A 27,029-nucleotide genomic window follows, 5' to 3' on the forward strand; every position below is an offset into this window, starting at 1 on the left:
CACTCGAACCGCCTAATCATAACACAGAAAAGTTTAATGTCTACATAGGGAATGGGAAAAGTTTTGCCATGGATGGCCAGATATATAGGGGAACTGATAATAAGGAAGGAGGGGAGATGGGGGTGATGCCAGATACGCTTATTTGGACTAAAAAATGCAACTCCAAAGGTTCTGTGAAACTACTTGCCTGAAATACTGTTTTGATAAATAAGCCATATCCTTGTGGAATTGAAATCTCCAACTGTTCCACTGGCACGGACATCTCTGCAGTGACAGCACATGCCCCAGATTGTGGAGTTAACTTGAATTAAATTTCAGATGTGGGGGAGGTAAGGGAAGGGGTGGTGGCAGTGAGAGGTTTATGAACAGTATGCTGGGACTCTTATGTTGTCGTAACCAGATGGCTTCAACTGTATCATTTAAAACAAAAACAAACATGTCCAGAAATAATATCATGGCAGAAGCACTGCAGTTTCACCTGGCCTGAAATACTCATAGCTTTGTACCCATAGTAGAGTCCACAATGGAAATTCCATAAATATCCAAAGTCCCAGAAGAGAACTTCATCCTTCCAGAAGCTAGATGCCAGAACTGTTACCCTCAGGAGGGCACATTCCCTGAACTCACCAGTCCCCAACCCAGAGCTTTCTGTGAGTGGAGAGAAAGAAATCTGGTTTGACCTCCTAGAATCTCTGAAGAACAGGCCAGTAGAGGCACCTTTCCAAAGCTTTGTTCTTGCTATTCCCAGAGGAAGCGAGCTTTACTTCCAATTTTGTACCTAACATTCCAGAAATGGAACTTCCTGCAGTTCATTACGTAATCTTCAGGATATGACATTAGAAGATCTGGCACTCAATAGTTGTGTGACCTTAGGCATGTTCCTTCTCTGGGTTTCACCTTCTTCCAGCTATAGAATGGAAAGATGTGATCTATCACCTGTCCAACCAAACTCATCAAGTGGTTGGGAAGTTTAAATGAGACACTATAGATGAAGATTAGCTGAGAACTGAGAAATGTAGAGAGCAAGTGCAGTTATCCGAGAGACAATACAGGTAGAAGAGACTTTGCATCTGCCCTGATCTCAGGGTCTGTGTGCTGATCTGGAAAGCAGGGCTGAAGAGGCACAGGATAACAGTCAGTGCACAGGGAACTTGGTACTTCCTTATACAGGTAACACTAAGGAGGAACCCAGGAAGTGCAATGGAGTGTTTTCTAATAAACAAATTCTGCCCTTGATTATATAGATAGTAGAACAAAACTGTTCCTTTTGGGGTTGGTAGGATAAATAAAAAGTGGAAAATTTGCAAAGGCTAAAGTTCACTGAAAGAAAATGGAAAGTGAAATAGGTTGAAGTTCCACTGAAACTTAAAAAAAAGTTGGAAAAATAGCCAATTCATTTTCTAGTGTATCCTGCTTGTCCTAACAGTGCTATGAAGCAGGCTAACAGGGAACCCTAGAATATTCTTGTAAGCACACTGGAGTTAAGATGATAATTTTTCTGGAAATACATAAAGTCAATGACAGGACCAGTCAGAGACAATAATTTCCCTTTATTTAATCTCCACATTTGTGTCCCCTGGATCTGTTAATATTTAGTTAGGAGAAAGGAGATTGGGGATTAGCTCTTAAAACATACAGGATGCAGAAAAGCCCAGTACAATTACTTGCCTTGGCAGAGGTAGGGGCCTGGTCCCTCATTAGAATGTGGACTGTCAGATACTCAAGGAGGACAAAAGACTGGCAGATGCTGATAGCTCACAAAGGAAAACTTGAGATTATGAAAAATAAATAAATCCCTCAAGCTTATTAGACATTTCAAACATAATCCCTGAAAGATGAAGGATCAAACTAGGCCTTCAAAATCCCTTAAGCAAGGAACTCAGACTCAAGAGACAAGCCAGGTGAGTGAAACAAAAGACCAGAGATACCACACAGTACAAAATAGTAATTATTTATATTTTCAAAAAGAAAAAAATTAACATTTGGAAGTTCTCCCCTGTAGGAAGAGGGCTAAGAAGGAGGAACAGGACTGGCTCCTATGCAGGTGGCAAGTCAGGTACGAACAGCTGAGCAATCTGTGCTGGGACTTTTTTCACACAGCATTAATAATAAAATTTCCTTTTTTCTTCTCTTCTTTTTGTTGTTTTCATTTTGTGTGTTTTCTGTTTTCTTGGTTTTTTTTTTTTTTTTTTTTTTGGTTTTTGTTTTTTAGAAAAAAGGGAGGGGAGTGGGAAGAGAAATAAAATCAGAGAAAAATGCCAAAAAACATTTTCCACAATATCTAAAAACAGAGAACCATAGTTCTTGTCAAGACAGCATGAATTCTGGATGAATTATTTTTTCCAGTTTTCAACACCAATAAAGATTTTTGCAAAAGCCACTATCATCAGAACACTTATCTTCCAGATCAAATAACCTCTTCCCCTTTTGCCTTGGTTTGTCACTTTCATAAGAGGATAAAAGGATGTATTCTGTTCTTGCAAACAATAAGTGCTAACGAGAGAGCTCTTCTGATACTTATATGGTGGTCAGGAGTTTTCACAAACATCCAAGCTTCAGCACAGTTGAAAGGACTAAAATTTGTTTCTCTCAACATAAATACTATTAGAATTCACAAACTGATTTTTGAAAAATTCTGCAAAAACTCTTCTTTTCCCTTCTCTTAAAACTAAATGTCCTTTTTTTTTTTTTTCCTTTTTTCTTTTTTTTTCCTTTTTCCTTTTTGCTCCAGGCACCTGACAATTGTTCTGCTCAGTCAGATGCAGGCAGGTTTCTCCGAAGTACCACGACTGAGATGTGCTCAGGGCCAGCACCTAAACTGAATCCCAGAGTCAGACTTGGCCAGGCCAAAGGGAACACGGTGACACAGCAACAGGGTTTTCATTAGGTTGAGTAGCCCCAAGTCCTGGGCCCTTCCCTCCCCCCGGCTTCCCCAAGTTTTTAGTGCTGTTTCAAAAGTCTGGGGCCATGATGCAGTCTTTTCCCCATAACAGAGCAAAGCTCCATAGATTGCGCTGTCTACCTGGTGGTCAGTGGCAGCAATAGGGGCTGCTGCTTCTGGAAAATCCGGAGTCTTGCAACAGGCAGGATCTTAGGATTGCTTCAGGCGTTTGCGGGGGGGCCCCAGGAAAGGGCACTGTGCTGAAGCCAGAGAGCGATATGCTTCAGCCACCAAGTGGGGATGTGACACAACCATTGACTTCCATCCAGAGGTCTCCAAGACATCCGAAGCATGACTAAGAGAAATGTGGAGAGAGGGATTATCAAAGGGAGTGAGCACAAGTTGGATGAACAGCCACCTAGACTGCCTAATTTTCTGATGTTTGGTGTAAAGGGTGTTAATGAAAGAACCCTTAAAATACAAAAGACTTTGCGCCACTGTACTCTCAAGAACAAAAAACGGAATGTTCCTCAGCCTCCTCTCAACATCGTCCATGTTTTTTACATTCATTAATGATGTTAATAAGGAGAGAAGCAGGGTTGCCTCAGTCAGAGAGCTCTGAGCTTCCACCTGGCTGATCTGTAACCATAGGGCACATCATAGTCTGGGGCCTATATAGTTGTCAAAAAAGAGAGAATAATAAATCACTTTTTATTCAATGGCTGTATTAATTTCTAAAAAACACCTTGTAAGAATCCAGTGTACAGTGAGCACTCAATAGTACTAACATTTATTGGTTTCCTCCCTCCTTCTTCTGTCTCAATTGGTAACTCCTTAGAAATAATCTTATGTCAGGTTTGGTGGAGCAGGCCTGTAATTCCAGTAGCTCGAGAGACTGAGGCAGGAAGATCTTGAGTTCAAAACTAGCCTCAGGAGCTGGGGTTGTGGCTCAGTGATAGAGTGCTCACCCAGCATGTGTGAGGCATTGGGTTGGACCCTTAGCATCACATACAAATGAATTTTTAAAATAAAGTTATTCTGTCCACCTAAAAAAATATTGAAAAACAACAACAAAAAAAAAAAAAAAAGAAAAACAAGAAACAACAACAACAAAAAAAAAAAACAACAACCAACCTCAGCAACTCAGCAAGACCCTGTCTTTAAATAAAATACAAAAATGGGCTGGGGATGTGGATTGGTAGTTAAGTGCCCCTGGGTTCAATACCCAATACAAAAAAAAAAAAAAAAAAAAAAAAGTACAACTATACTTAGAGGGCCTTACTTTCTTTCTTTGGATATTTTTTGGTTTTAAATATTGTTTGTTCATTTACCTGGAATGTCTCTGACCTGTCCCACCCCAGAGCTGCTGTTTTTAGCGCCTCCCCACCCCAACTTTTGCTTTCAATCAGGCAAGGGAATAGAATTTTCCCCTCTGAGAAGATGGGCTGTAGTCACCACTCCTTGTGGCCCCTTCAAAAAGCATTAGGGCCAGGTCATCTGTAACTTAGGATGAAAAAACATATCTAGTTGAATGTTTCTCCCAATAGAATATTTAATTCTGGGCTCCCAATCTTTCCTTCTCTTTTCCCCATTCTACAACAGTTAGATACATTTTACTAACTCTTAAAAAACAAGCTTATATTCTCCCAGAAATCTGTCTTTATTAAGTCAGTGAAGGTGAAGTAAAGATGCTATTGTCTGGGGGGTACACAGATTTTTCAGGACAGCAAACTATCATTTTCATCAATTCCAATCACTATTTGAAAGTTAAACACACTTAACACACACTTAACTCATCAATCCATGAAAACAAACCATTTTCCATATTGTCAAGCTGAAGGAAAAGATGAGAACTCTATACTTACTACCAAAAGGTTAACGAAGCTACTTGCCTGTTTTACTCACTAATTCAAAGTCTTTCTCATTTCTTTAGCTATCCCAATTATTCTGAAAGAGAAACTTTGAAGATGCCAACTCACTAGTTGATGAAATCCACTGCCTGAGTTTTCAACTGATCTGCGCTGTGGAGGTCAGCCAGGATGAGAATTTCTGCGGCATTCTCCACGGAGAGGTTACTGCAGAGGGCATCCTCACACATGACCTTTAAACGCTCCAGGGCATACTGTAAAACACAAGCACTGCTGTCGTCAGAGCAGTAATAGCTCTGGGCTGACTGCTACTGAAGTTGTTTTCTTTAGCAGTATTGCTGTATAACCGGAAACCTGAACAGAATTACATACAGCATGAAAAGCTACAACTGCAATTATAAAATGATCATACTCTAAAGGTTAGTTGTTTAAGCTAAGACTTGGGCAGCTGCCATTCAAATTTTAAAGTCTACCTATTAGAAAAAAAAAAAGGCAATGACAGAATCCTTAAGTTACTGTATCTGCTGACTATGATTAAAGTCTTTCTTCACCCATTGCCAACCTACCCTTACAATTAATGTTGTAAGCCAACAGGAGCATTAAGCTTTCCGCAATCCTTTTATTTAGAGCTGACTAGGGTGAAGCACAGTCCTTTCTACTTAAGCATTGTCACTACCCCAGCAGGGTCTCCTAACTGGCCCATCAGGCAGTGAAGAAGAGCCCTGTGGTGACTTTCACCAGCATCTCTGCCACTAGTTGTTCCTGAATGAGGGTCATCCAAGGACCTTCTTTTCAATAGGAAAGGATAAACGAAATCCCATTTTATTGGGGTTGAGGTTAAGATTCTCAGGTAAAAGAACAAAGCAGCAGAGACCCTGGATCCAGTATCAGTTTAAAAACTTCTTGTCTTCTAAGTAAAGGACATATATGTTCTGGAAATGGAAGGTCTAGGTAAATGCTGGGGCACATCTGATCTAGCTGATTGGGTTTGATGCAACTCTACTACTTGCTCTCTAATATGAGATTATGAACTTACTAAGGAACTTCAGGGAAAGGAAAGAGGAAAGAAATAAAAGGCGGCACAAAATAAAATATCATTAATCGGTTCACAGGAGAATGGTTTGCTTTGAGGCTATCCAGTCTCCTTATGGGTCCCATCTTGAGGGCCTTAGAACTCAATGACATGATGCCCCTCCAGGCTGAATCATGGCAATCAAATCAGGACAATTTTATTGTTATGAATTCTGGGTGAGGAGGCATATCTGCTGGCACTCTGATCTCCTGCAGCAAGAAGAGTTTTATTGGTTTTGGTGCAACTTTAATTTTTTACATTTGAGTAACTGAAAAACAGTTTCCATGGAAAATGGGAATGACACTAGACAAACAAGAAATGAGGTTGCTGTTTTTGTTTTAAAAGGCTGGAAAAGGTTGAGTAAACGTTCAATCTTTTACAGTACTGCACAGACTATTCCTCTTATCCTTTCTAATACATTCTTTTAAAAGGACTTTCACTGTGAATAGCTCTGATCCCTACTGCATAATTAGACAAAAGTAGCCATTCTTGTCCCTTGGGGGACAAAGTTTTTTTTCTTAATTATGCTTCTGAAAAACCTACCTAATGGCAGTACTCACCCGGGAGATTGAAATTGTGTCTCCCAGGTCTGGCCAACGTATTTTGTTTTGTTTTTGGTCTAATTACACATGTCCCCAGGAGAATGGAAAAGCTCAGAAGAAGCTGTTTCAACCTCTTGGGTAAATTCTAGATGTTTAGATCCTTCCATGAAAGATTTCTTACTCTGCTTTCCTCAAACTCATAGGGAGGTGTAAAGGTAAAAATATTTTCAAATAGGATTGGAGCACAGACCGTCTTAACAAGAAATTCTGAATGGAATTTGAAAATACACCCTTCAGTTATTTCTCATTCATAAATTTAAATCACTGCTGTGATTCAACTGCTTTTTCTTTTAAAAATATGTTGTCTTGGAAATACCATCCTTGGCAGGGAAATTCAGGCTGATGTCCCCGTCCTGTGTGCTTACAGTAAGCAGCCAGTAGGGTCTATGGCTGAGGAACAAGAACCAAAACTGAGGGGCACAGAAGTTTAACCTTGGTTCTAAAGGATGTACAATTGTGAGCCTCAGTATTTCTGTCTAAAAAGTGGGCCTTGAAATACTACTCATCCTTAATGGGATCTAGAAGATGAGGGGAATAAATACCTGATATATGTAAGCACAAGTGACTACTTCACTGAAAATCAGAGCTCACACAAGGTAGATCCACATAAACTTTATGAAAAACAGATATTGGGCTGTGTCTTCTACCTTTCCAGAGCTGGCAGTGAATATTTTCTTGCTGTCGCCATTGAAAGCAAGTTTCCCCTGGTCATAACAGGAATATTTGAAGGGTTTGGCGTTTTCACATTGCTAATTGTACTAATACAAGTCTTGAAAGGTGATAAGAAGGATACAGTTATTATTCCAATCTTTATCAGGAGCATTGATTGGATCCACATGCCTCATCTTCTATAAACATTCCAAAAAGCTGATTGATAAAGAGGAAAACCTCCACAGGAACCCAGGCACCTTCCTTTGTCCTCAGGTGTAAAGGAATATATGAGAAGACTACCTCCCTCAGCGAATCCTGGGAAGGCTCTTGGACCCTTCAGCTGGCACCCACTTCTCCCCCAGATGGGTGCTGTAGAATCATAGCAGGAAGAGGGGCGCTTCCAGCAGAACGCCTTCCTCAGAGGGTCCACTGTTGGGGGTTAGAAGCCTTTTAAACTCCCTTCATATCAACCACTCCTGCCCCCTACACAAGAGAAGCTTCCACAGGGCAAATTCTGATCCTTCTGCTCTGCCCCAGAGGTGGCATTTCCACAGTATCCAGGACCTGGGCAGGCAGGCCACTGAGCTCCATCTGATGTGCGTACTCAAAGAAAATCAGTTCCCTGGTATGAGTTTTAGGGACCACTAATCCTCAGAGGTGATCCTTGAGACAGGGCTAACTAAACTGGAGAAACGCTAGCTATCCTATTCCCTTTCAGAAAATTCACAGTGCACACTAACATGTCAAAGGTTCTGAGAAATCCTGCAGCCAAATGGAAACTATTTGATTTGGATAAATTCAGTATCTCTTTTGTCCCAAAACGCTATTAACTGTCTTATAATTTTGAAGAACTATGGTATATTTCAATAGCTACTTAGCTAAAGTTGAAAATGCTAGACAGTGAAAGACTATTCTCTTATTGACAAAGTTTAAACAACTTAATGAATTTTAAAACATCTTGCAAATTATAAAGCACAATTCAAGTGTTAGTATGAAACATTACTCTCACTGCGGTTAAATTGGAGATGGGGAAAAGAAGAGAGGTAAATCTCCAACCTATCCTTCTTTTCTGTAGGCTGGGGTGACCCTACAGTTCACCAATCAAAGCAGTACACTTTTGAGAACAAAACGGATTCTATTAATTGCCTTGGAGCAACATATATAAACCAGATTGTCCTGGCTAAACTAGGATACATGCCTATTTTACCCACAATGCAACATAGAAGCCTATTTACAGAACTCAACAGGTCACAATAATTCCTAAGTCCTACGGTCATTTTTCTATTCTTATCTCACCTTGTCAGCAGCTGCCAGCAAATCATCAGCCATTTTATCAAGATTTGGAGCCTTCCCCGTGTAAATGAAGCACATCATCTCCTTAAAAACTTCAGGCTCCACATCATTGATTTCAACCCGATTCTGTGCCAGAAAAACAGAAAATGAGAAACACTCCAACGGAAAAATTTCCTAAACTATTTTCATGATTTTAAGCTCTACTGAGGAAAGAATCTTGTATCACTTTAAACCTGGCATGAATAGAAAAGTCTCCCTGTCCTAAGGATTTTAATAGTTTTTTTTCTTCCATCATGTGTACCAACCAACTTTGCTTTCTTAAATAGCAAAGCAACTATATCTTTGACTTGCCATCTTGATTTTACTGAGTTTTGTAAGTAGAAACACATGCCTCACCCAAAACTGTTTATATAATCTGCCTGGGGATAAATGAGTCCACTTTACCTGGAGTACTAACAGACCACCTCACTCTGCTCTCAGAAGGGGTCTGTTCAGGGAGTTGTGTTCCATTTTAATAACATAGTAAGAAAAAAAAATAGGAAAATAAATCACCTGGATAAGACACTTCTCCATTCGGTTACATACCTTTTTGCTCTCTTCCATTTCATGTTCAAACATGGCACTAAAAACTGGAGAACGTGCTACAAAGTGAAAAGGGAACAAGTAGAGGTTATCCCATGAAAAACTCTTGGTTCTCTCCAGCTATGATGAAGAGATCATTTTCCTTCCTGTTCCATTACTACAGAAAAGGGACGTAGCCTGAAATTATACTAGAATTATAAAATTCCTTTCTTCATAATTATAAAATTTCTTTCTTTATATATTATACCATGTATTATTACTATATAAAGGAAAAGAAGGAACCTTCTACTACTTTCAAAAATCTTTCTTATTAGCTCTATTCCAAACATCCATATTTTAAGGAAATTATGCCAGTTACCTATGTTGGATGACAATGCTGTATCCTTTGTGTAGATCTGGGGTTACAAATGGAAGGTTCCTCATGGTCCAAGCAGGGAGTCCTATACCTAGGTTTTGGACTAGAACAGTGATACCATACTTTTCTCCACCTCTAGGGACCACACAGCAAGAAACTCAAGGGCTGAACTTGGTAGTATGCACCAACCAGATGAAGAGCATGCTCATTTGTGGCAGGCTGTCTTCTGCCAAGCTATGCATGCTTAACAGATATCCCCCTCAGAAAAGGTTAAAAAAAAAAGAGCCTCATATAGCACAGGTTCATGGCCCTTCAAAGTGAGCTTTGCCTCATAAAATGACCTTTTTCCATATTTAATTTCTTTCATTAGGGAGAATTTAAATTTAGTTTTCCCCTGTAGGAGTGGGGATAATGAAAAAAGGTTGAAAAACAATGTTCTAATTCATGCACATTCTAGGCTAATGAACACCATGAAAAATAAATTTATTTCAATGATAAAATGGTTAAGAACTCAAAATTTTCATGTTGCCAAATTAACTGGGTGTATGGGTCAAAGTTGAGACTATCAACCACTACCTAAGAGTGAAAGAACAGATGGAATATGTAGGAGGCCTCTGAGCTAGCAGGGAACTGGAACTTTTGGTCTACAGTTTATGTCAGAAAGAACTAATTTTAGCTTCACCATTTTCTAACCATTTTCTTGGGCAAATCACTTAATGCTCTGAACCTCAGTATTTTAATCTATACCAAAAGCATAGTAATTCTCACAGTTTTTATCTCAGAAGACTTATAGACTATAAGTCAATAGGTACTAAACAAACAGTTGAAGATTAAAGGACTAATGCTTTTAACAAACAGGGAAGGGTCCACAGTGGTAGATACGTCTTAGAGGGTCATCAGTAGGTAGACAGCAGCTCAAGCGATGGAAATAGATAAAATCACCCAAGGAGAGTCAAGTAAAAATTGAGCTGAAGCAGACCCTTAGGGCTCACCAATGTTTGAAGGAATGGTTGAACAAGAGTGAGGGAGGTCACACATTAGGAGCAACCAGAAAAATCAAAGAAAGGAATCAGGCAATATATGAACTGAAGAGTTTCTCAAATTTAGGAACAAGCAGGTCATGCATATAACTTTGGAAAACTGCTTTCATAGCCTGGAGGTTAACTGAGGATAAGCAGGAGGAATGAAGTAGAGAATGAATGTGCTAACTCAAGAAATTTAGCTTTGGGGTTGAGGGGAAAGAATGAGAATGAATATATGTGAATAACTGCTAGAGTAAGGTTTCTGGGAAGGCAGAATAGGATCTTAACACAGAAGTAGAAAGAAACAGTCTGCTGTGCATCTGAGGAGGAACTCTTCCTCCCCTGAGAATGTACGTTAGAGGCAAGAGTCAAAAGGTGGTCCTGCAAAAGGGCCTCGACGTTCTCCTGGAACAAGTGGGCAAGGTCATCTTACAGGAGGTTGGAGGTTAAGGGAGAGTGGCTAAAGTCTGAAATATCTATTGTTGAAAGAAAGAAAAGGGGGCTAACTCTGCATCTATAGTAAGGCATTTTGGCATTCAGACACTAACGTGAGTTAACAACTTCCTTTAGCATTAACAGTGATGCCTAGTTGAAACAGGGAATGGGAAGATGTTAGATGAGGTAGATTATGTTTTGCCAGGTGTGTACTTTAAAATGATGGAGGTGAGTGTCCTAAGAAGCATTTTACCTGAAAATTCATGGGATCTCCTCATAGATCTTATGGTCTGAAGAGAAGTGTGTGGCTGTCATTCTTTCTTGTGTGGTGAAGTCAGTCCTCTCTAGTCAGTTTCTCTTCTGGGTCAGTGTTTCTTGTTTTACAGGCCAAAGACCTATTTGAGTGAGTCCTGACTCTGTCAGGGACAACAATCTCACTCTCATGTGTTTATATCAAAGTGAGTACAAGACCAGGGCTGGGAATCAGCCAGATGGTATTTATCCTGAGTACAGAATCCTCTCCTTTATATCTGAAACTCCATCTAGGAGCTGATACCAGCTCCTAACAAGAATCCTGACACTACTTTTGGTGTAAATGCATTCAAAACCTTTGCACATCATTATCCACTCCTTGAAAATGGAGGCTTAGGTACACTACAGAAAGGAAAAACAGAAATGCCATTTTTTTATGGAGAGTAGCCTTTTGGTTATGAGAACTAATATCATAATATAAAAGTATATTTATATGCAGGGTATTTTTTTTGTAGCTGAGTTTAAAAAGTTGAAGTTGTTCAAAAGGTGATTATGTAGTCACTGTTTATTTCACCAAAACTATAAACCAACCCATAAATCAATACCAACCTGCTAAGATAGCTTTATGAGCCTGGAATTCCTGGCCAGCAACACACAGGCAGCAGTCTGTGAACCGGGAATTCTCCCACAGCCCTCCTAACTCATCTGCCAACCGGCATTCAGGAACCTTCACCATATTCATGGTATTCTGGCCAGAAATGTTTACGGAATCTTGTACCACACTCACCTGTGAAATACAAGGAAACAACCCAAGGTTTTTGTTACCAGGTATTTTCTTTCCATCTGGTAAAGAGAGGATCTGACCTCACTGCCATAGAACATTCAGTCATAGTCTGAAAACCACCTGCACAAAGCAAGGCTTTATTCCCTGGATCAAGTAATTTTCTATTTATGACAATCATACTTATTTTAAACCAACTCAGGAGAATGCAAAGAGAGCCCTACAAATCTCTTCCCAATTTCTAATATGCTCCACCTCCCCTGCACTACAAACCTGGGCAAAGCCACCAGGGGGAGAAATGACAGAAACAAATGTTAAGCTTCAAGTATTTATTTAATTCTGTGTAGACAAAAAGTTAAATATAAGGAACTCATATAGAAATTACCACTTAAACACTCTAGAGAAAAGAATCTAGTAACCTAAGCCTAACAGTACTCCACTTATTTTAGTTAGGTCTGGAACATGCAAAAAAAAGTGCAGCTTCTTTTTTTGGGGTACTGGGGATTGAACTCAATCTATCATTGAGTATATTCCTAGTCCTTTTTATTTTATTGTATTTTTTTGAGACAAGGACCAAGTTAATTGAGGTTCTTGATAAGTTGCTGACCTTGAACTTGTGATCCTCCCATCTCAGCCTCCTGAGTCACTGAAATTACAGGCATACAGCACTATGCCCAGCAGAAGTGTGGTTTCTAAAGGGCCTGGTGAATAACTGGTACTTCCTCAAAAATGATAGTTTAATGAACATTGCTGACCCACTTAGCAGTAAGGACTGGTTATAGAAGACCTTTCCATAGGAATAAATGGGTACATATCCCACATCTTTAACATCTATATAGTCAGTCATTTGAGACAATGACATACAGGATGGCTGGCCATAGCTATTCATGCACTTATAGCTCTGGAATGGAATGACAGCTTAACTCCACTTTTACAAAGGGATCCAACTTCTCACCATGGCTTCATTGGTAACATGTTTTAACCAGATGAATTAAATATTCACACCTAGGTAGAAACCAAGTCAACTTTTAGTTCAATCAGTGAAATTCAGGTAAATCTGTGGGAGTAGCAAGTTAAGGAGTTACAAATCACATAACAGCATAAAATAAATGTCAGTTACCAAACAAAAGAAAAGATGCTGCAAAGCAGTTATCTGCCTAACAATGATTGTCACGCTCCATCTCCTACATCACATTAGGATAGAAAAGTTAAATCTAAACTGAATTTGTAAACCTTGAGAATTAGCTCCCAACTATTGCTACTTCTAATGATCAGATGAGAAAGACAGCTGAGGAACATCCTTAATGACACAGATTTTCTTTTAACCTTCAAGATGCAAGTCATCCCTTAGTCATAGTCATAAACCTAGAGGCAAAGTTAATGCCCCATTCAAATGACCTTAGTCACTTCTGTATCAGAGTGATATTAAAGTACATTGGTGATATGGTGGTGAGCATAGGTGCCTTCCAAGAGTGAGATATTTACTATCAAGTCAAGAAACTTATTCATTTGTTTAAAACTAGCTGTTATGATCTTGAGCAATGAAATAAGTCAATTAATTATGAATGTGCTTAGTATGAGTATCACATTTAGCAGAGGCAGATTATAACATTATTTTAATAGCCTGGGATCCAGCACAAATAACCCCACAGAGATTTTCTCTTGTCCTATGTAAGATTTCTTAGCTCAGCCATTTTCTCACATTAATACCCTCACTCTTCGATATAATAATAGTAACACCAAAAGTAGAAGTTGCCTGTTCCCAGTCATAGATCTAAAATACTGATTTAAAAAACAAAAAAAACAAAAAAAAAAAAGGAAAAGGAAAGACCAATTAAATCCAAATTCCTCATAGGGAAAGGCAGGAGTCTCTGGGGATAGCCAATGAAGGGAATGGAGAATGCTTTTGGCACTGTGTTCCTAGCTTGAATTAAACCAGGCTGACAGGAACCCAAAGTCATTAACACTTGATGGCAATTTAGTAGACTGGGTAAAATGAATTGGCAAGAGCTAAGCTGAATATCTCATCAACTATTGTTACCACTGGACCTTCTTGGTTATATACATGTTTATAATGAGTGGGGCCCAAAGACTGTGACACCTCTCACTGGGACAATTCCTTTCTCTGGACACAGAAAAAAAAAAAAAAAAACAGCAGGAAGGAGAATGTACCTTTACTGTCTGAACTAGGCTTGTTCTGTAGATATATAGATGCCTGGAGTCTCCAGAGCACAGAATGTCTGGCACCTTTTACCAACATTAAATACGCTTAATTAAAAATAAATTTTAAATGGCACTCACAAATGAGTCGTCAGAGCCCAAACTTTTAACTTCGAAAGGGATTGTTTTTCTCTGCAAACATGATGATGCTAAAATGAGACCATTTTGAGAAAAACTAAAGATTTTTTTTAATGCCTATAAAGTTGACTATAGAGACTCATTCAGAATTGCAGCTGTGAAGATGACGTGACTGTGACATTTATGTCGTCTTATAAATGAATGCATGAAAATGTCTCAGGAAGGCTGTATAATCCCCTAAATTTCAAGTTGTAAAAGGGTCTCACTTTTAAAGTCAGTTCCTTTTCTTAAAAAAGAAAATTTCATAAAAGACTAAAGATGTGCCAATTCTTATACACTTCATTTACACATAAAGTCAAAGTAAGACCCACGGAAATAGGTTAACTTTTATACAATTAAAAGAATTGGAAAAATAAACAGATACTGCACATGAAATGTTTATATAGTAATAGCAGCATTTCTCATACAAAAGACTAGCAACAACCTAAATGTCGATCAATAAGAGGATGAATATAGTCTGACATCATTTTTATAAAGATCAAAAACAAGCCAAATCTAAACAATATATTATTCATGAATACAAATAATAAATGAGAATAATTAACATAAAATTCAAAATAGCTGTTTCTCATTATCTGAGGGATAGGCTGGGTGGTAGGTTTACTAAATTTTCATGCATTATAAACTACAACGATTTTACATATTAAATTAACTTTTCTGTAGGTCAAGAACAATCATGGAATGAATAGGATTTTTAAAAATTAAAAAAAAAATTGTGATAGGCTCTTGCTATGTTGCCCAATCTGGCTTAGAATTTGAGATTCTCCTGCCTCAGACTAGAATAGCTGGGATTATAGGTGTGTGCCACCAAGCTCAGATGCTAGACGGGAAGTTCTGAAAGAGTTAAACAGTATCTGGATATTTCATATTTGGTACATTATATTTCATATGGTGTTTTCTTTTTCATTTTTAATTGCAATATCACAAAGAAGCAATAAATCTTCTGTTTGTCAAAGGCATATATAGTGAAGGGGGAATACACTGCATCTTTCTTGCAAACAGCTATTTGTTTTCAACATAAATAGCTAGAGAGAACTGAAAAATTTCATGAAGATTTTCTGTGGTCCAAATTATTAAAGAGAAAATTAAAAGGGTAACTTAAACACGCTTTCATGTCTTTCCTTCATTACCAAAGTAAATATTCTCTGTCAAGAAAACTTGGGAGAGCCCATGCTTCCTTAGGTAGTTCAGCTCCTTAGGAGTTCAGCTCCACTTAGCATAGCGCAGCCGACTAGAGATGAGAACTGCATAGCTGACACGGCCCTGACATTAATTTGTTGCACGATGTTAGGAAAAATTACCTGACCTCCTGAGACACTGCTCATCTCCCTATAATATGAAATGAAGAAAACAGAATTTGACCTACCTCAGAGGATTGTGATAAGGGACGATTCAAAAAATGCTTTGAAAATGCTTTCAAATAAGTTAATTAAGCAAAATCAAACCAACTTGGAAGAACTGCCACATTTCCTAAAAGTCAGACAAAGCATCACTGAAAATTGAAAGTGAACCTAGTGTGGCACATTACAAACAAGACCACTCACTTGACATTTTAAAATTACAACCTAATTGCATTTAAACATTTAATAACAGTAATACCAAAATAAAGGCCAAATACACAAATGTGTGATCCTGTCTTTCACCTTAGAATTCCCTCTTTGGGCCTCTGGGAGCAGCAAAAAGTCCTTGAAACAACTGCACTTCCTGCATCAGGACAGCACAGAAGAGCCAGAGGCTGAGGGAGGAATGGTGGCTAGTGGGTGCTCAAATCTAAATTTCCATGTGGATATCACCTTCATAAAGGGCTCTAAAAAAGAAAATACTAACTAGGCCTATAGTAAACAACAGGTCAAAGGGATAGAACCTGCACTAAAAATGATTGAGCTATGAAAAATGCTAAGAACTTAGATGAGTTGCAGACATTTTTAAAACCCACACATCCAATACACACACCCACGCAACTGTCTTGCAATGCTGAATGCTACTAAGTCCACAGAGAGCCTTGGAACAGAAACGAGTCTCACTAGGCATAATCCCAAGTATGAGAAGCAACACTCAGCACCTGTGGCCAACAGAAAAGTGTGAGAGGAACAGATGGCACACCTGGTTCAATGGTAAGAAACCGATGGCATCAGCAGAACCTAGCAGACGTTTCCCTGTTCAACATCTCCTCGTTTCCAAAGTGTCATCTCACTTCCCTTCTAAGTCAGTAAGGCAAATCTAAACTTAACCACAGGATTTCTCCTAAGAGAATTTCATATGGGGATGTGAAGAGAGTGAGTGTTGGAACACAGCCTCAGACTTAACCATAGGATGAGAGATTGCCAAGTAAGGGCAGACCAACTGGTTTTCAAATCAAGAATGTCAATACAGGGGTTGGAACAGCTGGAATGGACTGGGTTAGAAGAGGAAGCCATGTGAGAAAAGGCTGGACCCACTGTGGAGTTGGAAATGCTGCAGTAAAGATGATGGTTCTGCCTTAAACGACAGATGCAACATGTAGAGATTTTCTTCAGAGAATGGTTTGAAGATTGGCTTTGGGTTCCAACAAAATTAGATTTCTTCACTATTTTAAAGTTTTCTTGAAATACAAGTCTCTAAGATAGGTAAAGATTAAAATTGACGCTGTTTATATAACATCTAACCTCACACTAAACCACCTAATTGTTCTCATTTCTTCACTGAGGCAACTGAGTATGATCTGTGACCAGTAGGACTTACATAGAATTCAGATTTCAAGTTCATCAACTTGAAACAACTGCTACATTTTACATATTTATATAGATGATATCACTCTAGTATTTCTTTTACTTAGCAATTAAAATGGAGAGGAAGCAACCATGATGGAAACTATATTTTACGTATTTAGTGTAGTATTTTAATAAACCACGCCTGCAAAGTTTTTTAATCATTAGCAACCATTCTGCTGAAATACAGAAGCCTGCTACTGTTGGCCAGGCTTCTCTGGCAAAAGGGCAAGATTCCTAAGGGATAATTTTTCCTGATTCATTTGGTGATATACCTTTGGAACTGTCATTAACTCACAGTATGAGGCTATTACTTGACAGAGGGTTCTGGCGGTTGGGGAATTTGCCTGCACCCTCCCCCATGAAGGTAAAGGGGTTGTTCTTATCAAGTGGTACTGCTCAGGAAGTGGCTCCCAGAACATATTATATACAGAAATGCTAATGTCCTAGTTGAACTGGAGTTCAATTTGAGTTTACATTTCTAAATGTATGGAAAACAACTTGAAATGACTACTTAGGATAAACAATACTCATTAAAGAAACCAGCTTCTCTTGGTCTGGGAATTTTACTTCACAGGTTCTTCCGTATATCTGGAAAGGTTCTTAGGCTCTTGGTGAGAAAAAGTTACTTGACTACAGGTAGCTCTCCTACCTAACTCTGAGTCAGCTTTTACCCTGAAAGAGTGGCTTCTACTTTTCTATTTCACAATGACTCCAGCAAGACAAACCACAGGTATGCAACCCCGGATGGAAGTCACCTAGTTCAAACAGCAGAAAAGGAAAGTGATGCACTATCAAATACACAGGGACTTCCCACTCAAGGATGAGCCAGGAAGTTTAAGGACCAGACACACACTTTTAATTCCTGGTCACCCTCTTCGGCTTGAAGTGATAGCTCTTCCAAATGCTATTTGAAAAACCCACAGTGAAAAAGCCAGAATCTTGACCCAAGCAACTTAATGTTGATGTATACTAAGACAGCACACAATCTCTGTTCTTATGAACAGTAACAAGGGGAAAGCTGAGATGCCAGCAACCTTGAAATCATGAGGCAGTTCAGTCCAGTCACATAAATAACATTTTTGTACAGTACTACTCCACTTGGGAATTTTTCTCCTTCCACATTTTTGATACAATACAGTTAAGTCCACAAAAGCCCAAGAGATCTGGGAATGGACAGTCACACCGCAGGGTAAAAGGACTCACCTCGCAAAAGAGGGTAAGCTTGTCATCTGGGAGAAGCCCGTTAGCCTCATCCAAAAGAAAATCTCTACGGATGAATTTTTTGAATCCCCAGTCCTTGCCTTGCACAAACCTATAAGCTCGTTGACTCTCTGGGATGGAAAAAAAAGTCATATTTAGGGTTACTCAAAATCAGTCAGTATATGAAGATACTGGATGTGAAAGTAGAATTGAGCAAAAGATCATTTACCCATAGCTTTGGTTTCTTCTCCCTTGGCATTCAGGATGGAGAATTTGAATTTTGCCCGAACTTCACTCTTTGGACAGCTGACCAGTAACAGGTAAAGTGACAGGTAATCTTTGCTTTCTTCATCTAGCCCTTTTGGGTTTACTCTCAAACACCTTGCCAAAATAGGAAGAAAATGTGTCAAAAATATCCTTAAATGCTTGTGAAGTGACAGTATAGAACATCAGAATCAAGAGGAAGATATTTAAAGAAAAGTCTATGCCCCGTATCAGATTATGATTCAATAGAATTACTACTTGGGAACCACTTTTCTAGAGTAATTTGGGTCACATTTAAAAAGTAAACAACAAAAATAAAGGGGCTTTCTTGAACCTGATAACATCCCTTACATCTTTGCCTGTTCCTTCAGAATCTCCAAAATTATCTTTTTCACCCTAAAACATTTTAAAATTCAGCCTAGCCTTGCTATATTCCAATCCTCAATCTCAGGAACAGCAAAGCCTTTAATTTTGTTAAGACAACAGAGAAACAATAAAACAACAAAAACAAAAAAAGTTTAAGTTCCTTAAACTTCCTGGCTCCTCCTTGAGTGGTAAGTCCCTGTGTACTTGACAGTGCATCACTTTCCTTTTCTGCTGTTTGAACTAGGTGACTCACAAAACCCAATCAACCCTTTGATATCACTGTGAAAGAGAAAAAGTATTCTAGAGAAATATGCAAATAGTACCTAATCTTTTACAGATTATTTTATCAATCTGGCAATAATATTCTGAGAATCAAAAAGGAAGTATGGAGGAAGAACAGACAAAAGTAAATCCGTATTATACAGGGTAGAGTTGCAAACTAGGCTTCTAAATAGTTAGAGATGCCAATCTGTTATGGATGAATCAAAATAAAATTCAGACAGAAGCAAATAGGTTCAAATGAGTTAAGTTGTAAATGTCATTAGCTGAACTGCATGTGGTTCAGACACTACTTCTAGCACATAGAATACATAGGCCATATGTATCCTTAGGCCTTGCCAGTACTACGGCACCTCTCTTAAACAGGTGGCCTAATCCAGTGCCTCTCTAGGGAGTACAGATGCCACATATATCACTCTACAATATGTATAAAGATATGGATTTAAATACAATGCCTAAGAATAAACAGTTCTCTCAATACCTAGTCGTACACTGCTCAATGTATATAGCAACAAATGCTAAATGAATGAATAAACAACTCTTCAGTTGGTTGTCAAGAGTTCCAAGCTGGTGGTTCAGAGTTATGTTTTGGTCTTTGTAGTGGGCATATGGGTATATGTTTAACTGCCTGCTCCTCTTCCTTAAGATGACACATGGTTTTGATGGGACTGATTCCCACTCCCAGATCACGTTTGCCCTTGCCACAGGGATTAGTTTAGAGAACTCAGACCTCATCCATTCAGTGGTACTGTGACATATTCTTGGCATAGTTCAGAAGAAACTCAAAGACTTGTTGGCTTGTAGTGGGTTATGACCATTGCTTCTACTAGGCATCCTTCAAGCACAAGGTAAACTAGACTTGAGATGTCCAATAGCACGGACAGCAGGCAGAGGAGAGAGATGGGGTCTTTACTCCAACTATTAGCCTGCTGGCTGAATTCCATCCTACACCCTGGTCAGTCCAGTCAATAGACAAATAAAGCCCTTTACTGCTTAAAAGTGAGCAATCAAAAAGTCAAAATTTTCTGTTTAAACTAGATTTCTAGCTTTTCTTTAAAAAAACAGAAAATCTGGTGATGGTCGGCCCTTATTCAGATAGCTATGGTTGGTTGAGAAGCCATGACTCCTTTTAGAAGGACACCTACTTGATTGCCAAGTAGTTACCAGTCATACCATGTATGGATATAATTTTTAACATTGGTCCTCTTTATATTACCTTACAGCTTTGAGTTTCCTGATCTCTGAAAACTCACTCACTCAAACAAATTTTTAGTGATCACCTATTGTGTGTTAGGCACTGTTCTAAGCATTAGGGACATAGTAAAAACAAAATAAAGTCCCTGCTTTCAAGGAACTTACATTCTAATCAGTGTCCCAGAAAACCAAGCAAAACAGGCAATTTAAGGAAAAAAATTTTACAGGTAGAGGTAATCTTCCTCACCATTTCAGTTTATCATTGGCTCCTGATGAAAAGGTTGAACTCTTAATGACTTCACCCATTTCCTCTCGGCAAAAGCTAAAGTTATTAATGGTCCACATGTAGGAGAATTTCACTACCTTGATCTGTTGGTAGAAAATCGGGAAGCAATTAAATAGGGAGTTAAAAAAAAAAACAGTTGAAGATCAGATCAGCATGTCCCCTCCCCTCCCTCTCTCTACATGATGCCCATTAGGAAGACAGTATGGTTGGGCCAGCAAGGAGGTTCAGCTATTTCTTACTTTAGTTCTCTCATTTTAAAAAAATCTTACACTGACCAATTGCTTTTTTTTTTTTAACTTTTTTTAGTTTCTGAGAAATAGTGGATGGAAAGAGAGAAAAACATGGAGCAAGTGAACCAGTAACAAAACCAGGGTTGAGAAAGCAGATGACAAAACCATATCTAAAATGAGTCTCCAATTGAGATGTTGATAACAATGCCTGGGGTTGCAAATCTTGAACTTGTATCCCCCAGCAAGGGGGCCTTAGAGTACATTTCTATCAAGGGGAATATAAACATCTATGGTTCCCCCCTTTTCAACCACCATTGAAAAACACTAGACTTGGGATTCAGATTCCATGTGAAAAAAAAAACAAGAAAAGAATGCAAGGCTGACAAACACTTTATCTACTATTTGGCAGTTATGCCCCAGAGAAAGTAGGAAACCCAACATAGAAAAGCAATCTTGTTCTTTTTGTACATCAAATTCTCCCAAGATGCAAGATTTACAGGGTAAAAACATGAAATTACCTGTGTGTAGCACCAGCTCTCAGCTACAGGGCCACTCGACATTTCTGCCGGAGGTGGAGGACTTGGAACCCTTGACATCGCCAGTTTGAAGGTTAAACAAGGTTTCCAAAGTCAGGGAACAAAGATTTCTGTTCTTTCTTCACTCTGGTTGGATCCAAAAGCAAGATTTATTAGATTGGTTTACTATCCTATTATTTGTTTGATCTTCTAGAGACTGGAAATTTTGGGGTTTGTCTGGAAAGCTTTATCCTGACCATTCAAATGGCTCCTTACCACTTAGGTCTCAAATTTAAATATTAACTTCAGAGAAGACCACCAAAAGTAGTCTCCTATTCAGTTATAGCACCCTATCTTAAATTAACCCTTGCATACTGCTCAATATTATCTTACCAAATGAACTTAAAGGGTAGATAAAAAACATCTATGAAAAGACTGCCTAAAGAAGAACCAGCAAGAATACCAGATATAACTTCACACTTCACAACTTGCCAGTGGCTCCTTCCCTGAAGGCACAAATGTTCCTCTACCACAAAATGACCCTGTTACCCCTCCACCCTATCCCCAGGGCCTTGTACATGCTAGGGAAGCACTTGACCAACTGAGCCACATCCCCAGCTCTATTCCTCTAACTTTGCCTCATCTCCTATACTTGACTGCCAAAGTAGTAAATTTTTTTTACTCCTCAATCCTTTGCTAGCTGCTCTTAAAAGCAACATTTTTACACCTTTCTTAAATGTGTTCCTTTCTCTACAGCATTAGAGATTTCTCCTCACAATTTGTTACACTTGATTTTCTAGAATCTTCTGTTGCTGATCATTCCTCAATCTTTTACTGGATTCTCTTCCTGTACTGTTGCTAACCACTGTTTAATCCTTGATCATTTGCTTGATCTACATTGTCTATATGGCAATTTTATTCATCTCAACAGTGTCAATTGTTTGCCATTATACAAATGTTTCCTGAATCTAAGTCTTGCCTCTCATAAATCCCAGCCTAACTGCTATATATCTCAGTGGGGTGGTATCCTAGCAGCAAACCAAATTCAAGTTCTTCCCTGTGAGGACTAACTACAAAGGGCATTCAAGAAATTGGTGAATTTGGTGTAGGAGGGAATAAGGAAATATAGGTCAAAAGATACAAAGTTGCAGATAGGTAGACTGAGTAAGTCTAGAGATCTAACATAAAAACTATAGTAAATAATTGTAATATATACTGTATTGTACACTGGACATCTGCCAAGAGAAATGACTTTAAGTGCTCTTTTCACATGTACACATGTGGGCAGTTAAGTTAATTGGTTTGACTCATTGATCATTTCACTATACATATACATAGCAAAATATCAGATTGCATACCTTAAGTACACGATTTTAAAACTGGTGAATATGGCAACAATTTTTAAGTACCATAAACGAAGTCAAAAGACAAATTATAAGGAAATAAAAACCCTTGTAATGCATATATTAATACGTAAAAATTGATTGTAAATTGTTCCTATAAAAATCAATAAGAAAAAAGTCAACTATCCTACACAAGTTATCACTAACAATAAAAGAAAGAAAACATCTCTTAAACATTTTATATCTCCCAGACCAGAAAAAAAAAAAAAAATTCAACCCCTAGTATGTATGGGAAAATGGGAACTCTCATAAACCATTGGTAAGTATACTGTATATACGAATTTGGCCATATTTAGCAAAACTGAAAGAATATGTACCCTAAGCCTTAGTAATCCAATTCTTAATTGTGTATGCATTAGAGCACAGGTTCTCAAGTTTGAAGTGGAGTACATCAGAATCGCCTCTTAAACAGATTTCTGGCCCCACCCTCAAAGTATTGGATTCAGAGGTTTGGGCTGAACACAAGAGGCTGCATTTCTAACAAGATCCCGGGTGATCCTGATGTGCTTGTTCTGGAACCACACTTGAGAACCACTGCCCTAGAAAAACTCCACACTTAGGCACAAGACAGGAGTGTTCAATAAGATATTGTAACAGTGAAAAACTAGAAACAAACTAAAAATGCATTAGTGGGGGAACAGATAACTAAATAAGATTATTTCCATATAATGGAAAACTATTATTTCATGATTTGTAATTAATAAACTAGATCTATAGCACCATGGACATCAAACACAGAACTAATGAAAAAAAGCAAGCTTTGGAATGACATGTGCAGTACAATATATTATTTATGCAAGTTTAAGATTTAAGTATTATTACAGATATATTCATGCAGTAGAAGCAAAAAACCAACCAAATAAACAAAAATACCGACAAATTATCAGTATTTTGATCACAGGAAGAGAAAAATAAGACTGGGAAGAGAATATAAGACACTTCAACTTTCTCATGTTTGTTTTAAAATAAGGATGATATGAGGCAAATATGACAATACAAATATTTGTTAGGGATGACAGGTACTTGGGTATACACTATTCTTTGTACTGCTCCTTTTTTTTTTTTTTTTTTTTTTAAAGGTACAACAGTGTAAGGATATTGTCTGGTTTATAATAACCAAGGGATAATTTTCTTTCCTGAACACCTGGTTAGTTTTCAGCTATGGACAAACAATATTAATTTTATAACTGATCATGTTGCCTTCTTCACTGGACCAGTAGGAAGCCCTAAGACAAATGTTGACATCTCTTAAAACTATAGGCATATGCCTGTTTTATTATATTTTATATATGATCATATACCCACTCTAACAACTCTAATAGCTTAATTATTCCCTTTGCTAATTCCTTCAACTGTTGTCTTTTCTATTTTAAGTACTTTTGCAATCTGTTTCAAATTCTTGGTAGAAAAAAGTATAAATAAATAACAACAACAACAAAATCACTCAATATAATTCAACTCACAAATGTGCTGACTACTTAAGTAATAAGCATGGGAAGGATTAATAAGATACAGTTGCACCTTTTTAAAGTAACACTATTGATAAATGGACTTAAATTCTATTCCCATTGATGATAAACACTATTCCATGAGTATTTACAATTAAAGCATCCCATGTAATCGCAGAGGAAGTTAACAGCCTTATGCACATGGTGTGCTACCTCACTTAAGCCAGCAAACTAAGGACTGCAGTGACAGTTGGGACTCCTTAGCTTGTGCAATTCATAATTCCGTTATAACATCAAGAAAAGAGACCAAGCCAGGCACTGTGGCGCATGCCTGTAATACTAGCAACTCAGGTGGCTGAGGCAGGAGGATCCAAGTTTGAGGCCAGAGTGAGCAATTTAGTGAGACCCTGTCTTAAAATAAAAATAAGGGCTGGGGTTGTGGTTCAGTGGTAGAGTGCTTGCCTAGCACGTGCGGTCATTGGGTTAGATCCACAGCACCACATAAAAATAAATAAAGGTATTGTGTCCATCTATGACCATTAAAAAAATAAAATAAAACAATAAAAACAAAAAGGGCGGGGGATGAGGCCCCAAAAGGGCTGGGGATGTGGCTCAGTGGTTAAGTACCCATGAGTTCAATTCCCCAAGCTCCCCACCCCCAAAAACACCAAATACTATTGTGATCACCTTCAAGGTAGGCCTGCATTTGACAGAAAACATTCTCACAGAACTATTTATTTGTTCAGTAACAAGTAAGTAAAGGCAGTTTTACAAATCCCAGTTACCACTACTGGTCAGAATGAAATTTTAAAATTCCTACTTTTGGGTAAGGTGGCAATGAAGATGTGCATTTTACACATTAGTTTGCATAAAATCTGGCTCTGGAGGTGTGTGCTGCACACTCTGGTCTACACTAAGTCATCATACAATTTGAATTTGAACTTTGAAGTTTTATTTTTAAAAAACTTCAAATTTATCTGACAATTAAATATTTATAAATTCTCAAGTGCAATAAATGGACAAAGTTTTAAAACCAGATAACTTTAATTGCTGCTATGAAATCTTGGTCCAATACTACAAAACAAGGGAAAAAAATACTAGTTTGGTCTTAGTCATTTTTCTCCATCTTTTCTGCTGCAGCCAAGTGTGTGTGAATCACCACCCATATTCCAATTTTTAAAAATGTACAACCCAGCAGTTAGTAGAACTGGAGACTCAGTCTTTAGACTCTCAGGAGCTCTAACCACGTAACCCGCTGGGAGGGAAATTGACTAGGATAGTACAAGTCTAATTAATTTCACTCATAGCAGGCACCACAGGCAAAGTTTTTATCAGCAAAGCAGCCTGGTGTTACATGAACTCTCTAGCACTTCATGCCAATTGCTGCAGATGCCCAGCAGAAAAACAATTTTAGAAAAGAGAGATCTATTTGAGGGTCATAGTTTGAGAATCTTTGCAGGAGCTAACTAGAGTCAAAATATGTTTGTTCATAGCTTCAAACAAGTTAAGACAAGACTGTCCGAGTGTTCTAATGAGAAACTTATTTTCCAAAGCTTGCCAAACTTCTAGTATGCTGACAACTCAGAGGTTGAACATATCTGTTATATACAACCATTATTTTCCTGCTTACTAATCCTGACTTGTGAAGAAAGACCTCTTCTGAGTCATATCAAGAAACATACTTCAAAATATCTATGTCAATCTTTGTAATATTGCTAAATTCCAATAAGGTAGTACCAGTTAACAACTAATAGCTCTTTCAGACAGAATGATTCCTAGTAGGCAATATGAGACCATGAAGTCATCAACCATTTTTGATAAGAGATCTAAGTCAATTAATATAATATTTCTAACTAGAAGGTTAAACTCTGGAGGACAAATGTAAAAAATAAAATGTATCAATGCTGTTAAGACACACAAATAATGCTTTAAACAGAAACTACACTGTTCAATTTTCAACCAAACCTATATTTTTCTGCTTCTTTTATACTTATGAACACTTCTGCTGCCTCCAGCAGACTTTAAGGTACTAAAACAGAATTTACAACTGTTCTTTGTATTGGTCACCTTACCACCTAGCAAATACCTTTGCGTTTAGCCAAAGGTATTAACTCAGGGAAGTATCCAGTTGCATGTGAAGTTCTTTATCTTTTCTAATTTGTTTTTTCACAGCCTTTTGAACAATGCTTAGTATTTCAGATTTACAATGTAATAAGAATCACTTATTTATTCACTTATTTTTAAAATTTTAGTACTACACACAAAGTCTAACAATTAAATTTATTTTTTATTTTTAGTTGTAGATGAACACATACCTTTATTTTATTTATTTATTTTTATGTGGTGCTGAGGATCAAATCCAGTGCTTCACACATGTTAGACATGCTAGGCAAGAGCTCTATCACTGAGCCACAACCCTACCCCCACTATTCTTTTGGATAAATTACAAAGTCCCAAACTCTAGGCCTGGCCCTTCAATCCCAGCTCTCATGAAAGTGAGTATTTTGTTTTTATCCGGTATTATCTTCATTATACGAGAGGAGAAAGACTGGTTATAATTGTCTTTATTCTGAAAACATAAATCAATAATTAATTTGGGCTAAACTCCTGTATTACCAAAATTCTGTCAAGATACAGAAATTTCCTGTACAAAAAGGGAAATGTCCCAATAGTTAATCCCTAAAATACAGCTCTAGACTAGAACATTCTCTAAAAAGTGTTACATATTGGGCAGTCATTTTTTGTCTTTGATTCCCCACGAGCATTCCTCTCTCATCAATCTAATCTACTCATCCAAAGAATAATTTTTTAAAAATCGATCAATTAACACACGTACGCATGTTTCTCACATATGATTTCTATGAGTTAGCTTTATATCCATCTGTTTTAAAATAACAGGAATAATATTGTGAAATTATTAGATTGAACCATGAAACTATTGT

General features: G+C 38.0%; 1 protein-coding gene across 4 annotated transcripts in view; it reads right to left on the reverse strand.

Annotated features, from left to right (window-relative positions):
* Positions 1–1,935: 1,935 nt before the first annotated feature.
* Positions 1,936–27,029, reverse strand: part of Spop (speckle type BTB/POZ protein) — a 67,663-nt gene continuing 42,569 nt past the window's right edge. For all 4 annotated transcript variants that reach the window (XM_047544890.1, XM_047544888.1, XM_047544887.1 and 1 more), the window contains 9 exons: positions 21,240–21,383; positions 20,453–20,574; positions 18,332–18,483; positions 18,106–18,233; positions 11,623–11,800; positions 8,953–9,008; positions 8,371–8,493; positions 4,861–5,003; positions 1,936–3,236 (listed from right to left, as the gene is read on the reverse strand). In XM_047544890.1, coding sequence (XP_047400846.1) covers positions 3,092–3,236; positions 4,861–5,003; positions 8,371–8,493; positions 8,953–9,008; positions 11,623–11,800; positions 18,106–18,233; positions 18,332–18,483; positions 20,453–20,574; positions 21,240–21,317 — 1,125 coding nt within the window. In that variant the 5' untranslated portion in view covers positions 21,318–21,383 and the 3' untranslated portion in view covers positions 1,936–3,091. The remainder of the gene's footprint in view (positions 3,237–4,860; positions 5,004–8,370; positions 8,494–8,952; positions 9,009–11,622; positions 11,801–18,105; positions 18,234–18,331; positions 18,484–20,452; positions 20,575–21,239; positions 21,384–27,029) is intronic.

Source organism: Sciurus carolinensis, chromosome 3 (assembly GCF_902686445.1).
Source record: "Sciurus carolinensis chromosome 3, mSciCar1.2, whole genome shotgun sequence".
Lineage (NCBI taxonomy): Eukaryota > Metazoa > Chordata > Mammalia > Rodentia > Sciuridae > Sciurus > Sciurus carolinensis.